Source organism: Alligator sinensis, unplaced genomic scaffold (assembly GCF_000455745.1).
Source record: "Alligator sinensis unplaced genomic scaffold, ASM45574v1 scaffold1531_1, whole genome shotgun sequence".
Taxonomy (NCBI): domain Eukaryota; kingdom Metazoa; phylum Chordata; order Crocodylia; family Alligatoridae; genus Alligator; species Alligator sinensis.
This window is the reverse complement of record NW_005843164.1, coordinates 244,222-246,855: the sequence shown is the minus strand read 5'-3', so window position 1 is coordinate 246,855 and position 2,634 is coordinate 244,222. Positions and strand designations below refer to the sequence as shown.

Genomic DNA, 2,634 nt, shown 5'->3' with positions numbered 1-2,634 from the left:
ATGTTGGGAGCAGGGCTGTAAAAACGATGGTGGAAACCAAGCCCACATTGCCCTCCCCGCGTCTATTATCGCAGAGCCTGCTGGGAATTGTAGTCCCATCACAACAGAAATGGCAGTACTTGCTGGGAATCGTAGTTCTATCACAAGGGGTTCTGGGAGTCGGAGTCTTAGCGCAAGGCATCGTTGGGGATGACGGGACTTATAATTGAATCGCAGGGGACTATAGGAACTATGGTTGGAATCGCAGAGCCTGATGGGAAATGCAGTCCCGTTGGAAGGCATAAGTCCCTCCCACACTGGGAGCTCGAATCACAGGGCATGATGGGTAACATAGCTGCAGCAAGGAGCACCATGGGACCCCGAGTTCCCAGGGAGCTGTTGTCCATGCTGCAGGGGATGACGGGAAATGTAGTCACAGGTGTCCACAGGGGGTCAAGGCAGGGAATCCGACCCCCTTTCTCCAGAGAATCAGACCGCCACGCACACCCAGGGCAAGGGCGGGCCTGGGGGCAGAACACCCCGCGCCTCCAGACAAAAAATTCTCAGGGCTGGGAAGCAGCAGCCCCCTTGTGGCCACGAGGGGTCAGGGCCCAGGCATGGCCGTGGCCTTGGTAGGGCCTGCTAACAAGAGGCAAAACAACCCTCCCAGCCCCGCACCCCCTGGAAAATCGCAGCTTTTTCTTCTCCTTTACCGACTCCACAATCTAGCACGATTCCCCGTGGCAAGGTCCCCAGCAAGGCAAGATGGATTCCAACCAGAAACCCCCACGTTTGTCCTGGTAACGGGGACTCCAGAAGTCACCTTCCCAGCCTATGTCCCCGCTTTTGTGCGCTGTTCTTTGCGGGGAAGCTGCATGGGCACACACAACCACGAGAGCATCAGGCCCGTTTCACACTCGGTGCTGCAGAGATCAGGGAGCCTTGATCGTGCCAAAGGCACCGCCAGCACCCACGGGGATGAGGGCCTCTGAAGGGAGGGAGGTGGGGACAGCTCCAGGAGGGAAGCTGGCAGACTTGGCCGGGGCTGCGGTGATCCTAGACCAAACCCAGGCATCCGGGCTCCTGCTCTTGCCCCAGCCCCCAACCCTCCCGTCTCTCCCAAGGAAACCCCAGCGCTCTGACCCAGCCCCAAACCCTCCTGCCCTCCGTGCTTCCAGCCCTTCCCAGCAGCCTTTGCTCACGCCACCTCCCTGGGGATGCTACTGGTTTGCTGTGGCTCCTGCTGGCCAGGCATCCAACGGAAGAGGAGGCTGAGGGCCCCTTGCCATGGCACGCGCGCTCTGGAAACAGAGCCCGGGAGCCCTGGGCTACGCCCCGGGGACCAGAAGCAGCAATCCAGCCAGAAGCACCAATTTGGGGTTTAATTAAACCAAAAAGTGAGGGCGGGGCTAGGAACCGCAGCATCCAATAAGGAGGGAGGGAGGAGGGGGCAGGCGCCTCTGCAGCCCCTCCCCCCATCCCATTAACCCTTTCAGTCCCGGTGGGGTTGGGGAGGGGGAGGGACCCGTCACGACGTTGATACAGGAATAGAAAAAGAGCGCGATACATTAAAAACCAGAGGGCGGGGCAGTGTGGAAGGGAGTGGGGGGGTGGGGGTCATCATTTAAAACCACCATCTCAAACCCGTTATAAATGTACAAAAGGCTCCCGGCACGAGTGGGGGAGGGCCGATCTATATACAAGCTGGGGGGGGCAGCCCCGCCTTGGCAGGCCCCCCAAATCTTCCTGATGCCTTCGGGTGGTGTCGACGGCCCGCTCCAGCTCGTCCAGTCCAGCAGGGGGCACCCGAGTCCGGGGGCAGAGCCAGCATGCCCCTCATCAGGCCAAAGGGGTGCCAGAATGGTTGTTGCCAGGCAACAAAATGGCCACCACCAGGCCAGAGGTGGAGCCCATATGGCTGTTGCTAGGCTCCCAGGGCAACTCAGTGGCTGCCACCAGCCTAGAACGGGCACCAACATGGCCGTTGTCAGGCCCCAGGTCAGCAAAACGGCCACCACCAAGCTGTGCTAGCAAGGCTGTTACCAGGCTGGGGGCAGCAGAATGGTGGCCACCAAGCTGGGGTCGGAGCCAATATGGCCACTATCAGGCCCCCAGGGCACCAAAGCGGCTGCCACCAGGACAGAGGGGTGCCAAAATGCCCGGTGTCAGGCCTCACGGTGTGAAATTGGCTGCCGTTCGGCTGGAAGGGCTGCCAAAATGGTAGTCACCAGGCACCAAAATGGCTGCCACCGCAGCAAAGAGGGTGCCAAAATGGCTGCCATTGCACCCGCGGGGCACCAAAATTGGCTGTTGGTGAGCCACAAGGGGTACCAACACAGCCAGGGAGCAGGGCCAAATGCCACCCCGTGCCCCTGTTGCCCCCTAGAGTCCTTGCCCTGCTCGGGGCAGGGGCCGGGCCGTGCCCCTTATCTGGACTCCCGGTCCTTGTAGGCGGCAGCGAGATCGCGGACGTCGGGGGGCCGCCGGGGCGAGGCAGAGCGGGCGGTGGGCGTGGCGGCCGCGGGGATGAGGGGAGGTGGGGCGCTGAGCAGCCCGGCAGTGGCGCCAGGGGGCGGGGCTGGCGAGGCAGAGGGCGGGGCCTTGCCCAGCAGCGCAGCGTGGCGAGGGGGGGGCAGCAGGCCCGGGGGGGGGCAA

General features: G+C 62.4%; 1 protein-coding gene across 1 annotated transcript in view; it reads right to left on the bottom strand.

The window, feature by feature from the left end:
• Positions 1-2,405: 2,405 nt before the first annotated feature.
• Positions 2,406-2,634, bottom strand: part of LOC112548415 (autism susceptibility gene 2 protein homolog) — a 1,455-nt gene continuing 1,226 nt past the window's right edge. Inside the window, exon 4 of the mRNA XM_025194132.1 lies at positions 2,406-2,579. Coding sequence (XP_025049917.1) covers positions 2,406-2,579 — 174 coding nt within the window. The remainder of the gene's footprint in view (positions 2,580-2,634) is intronic.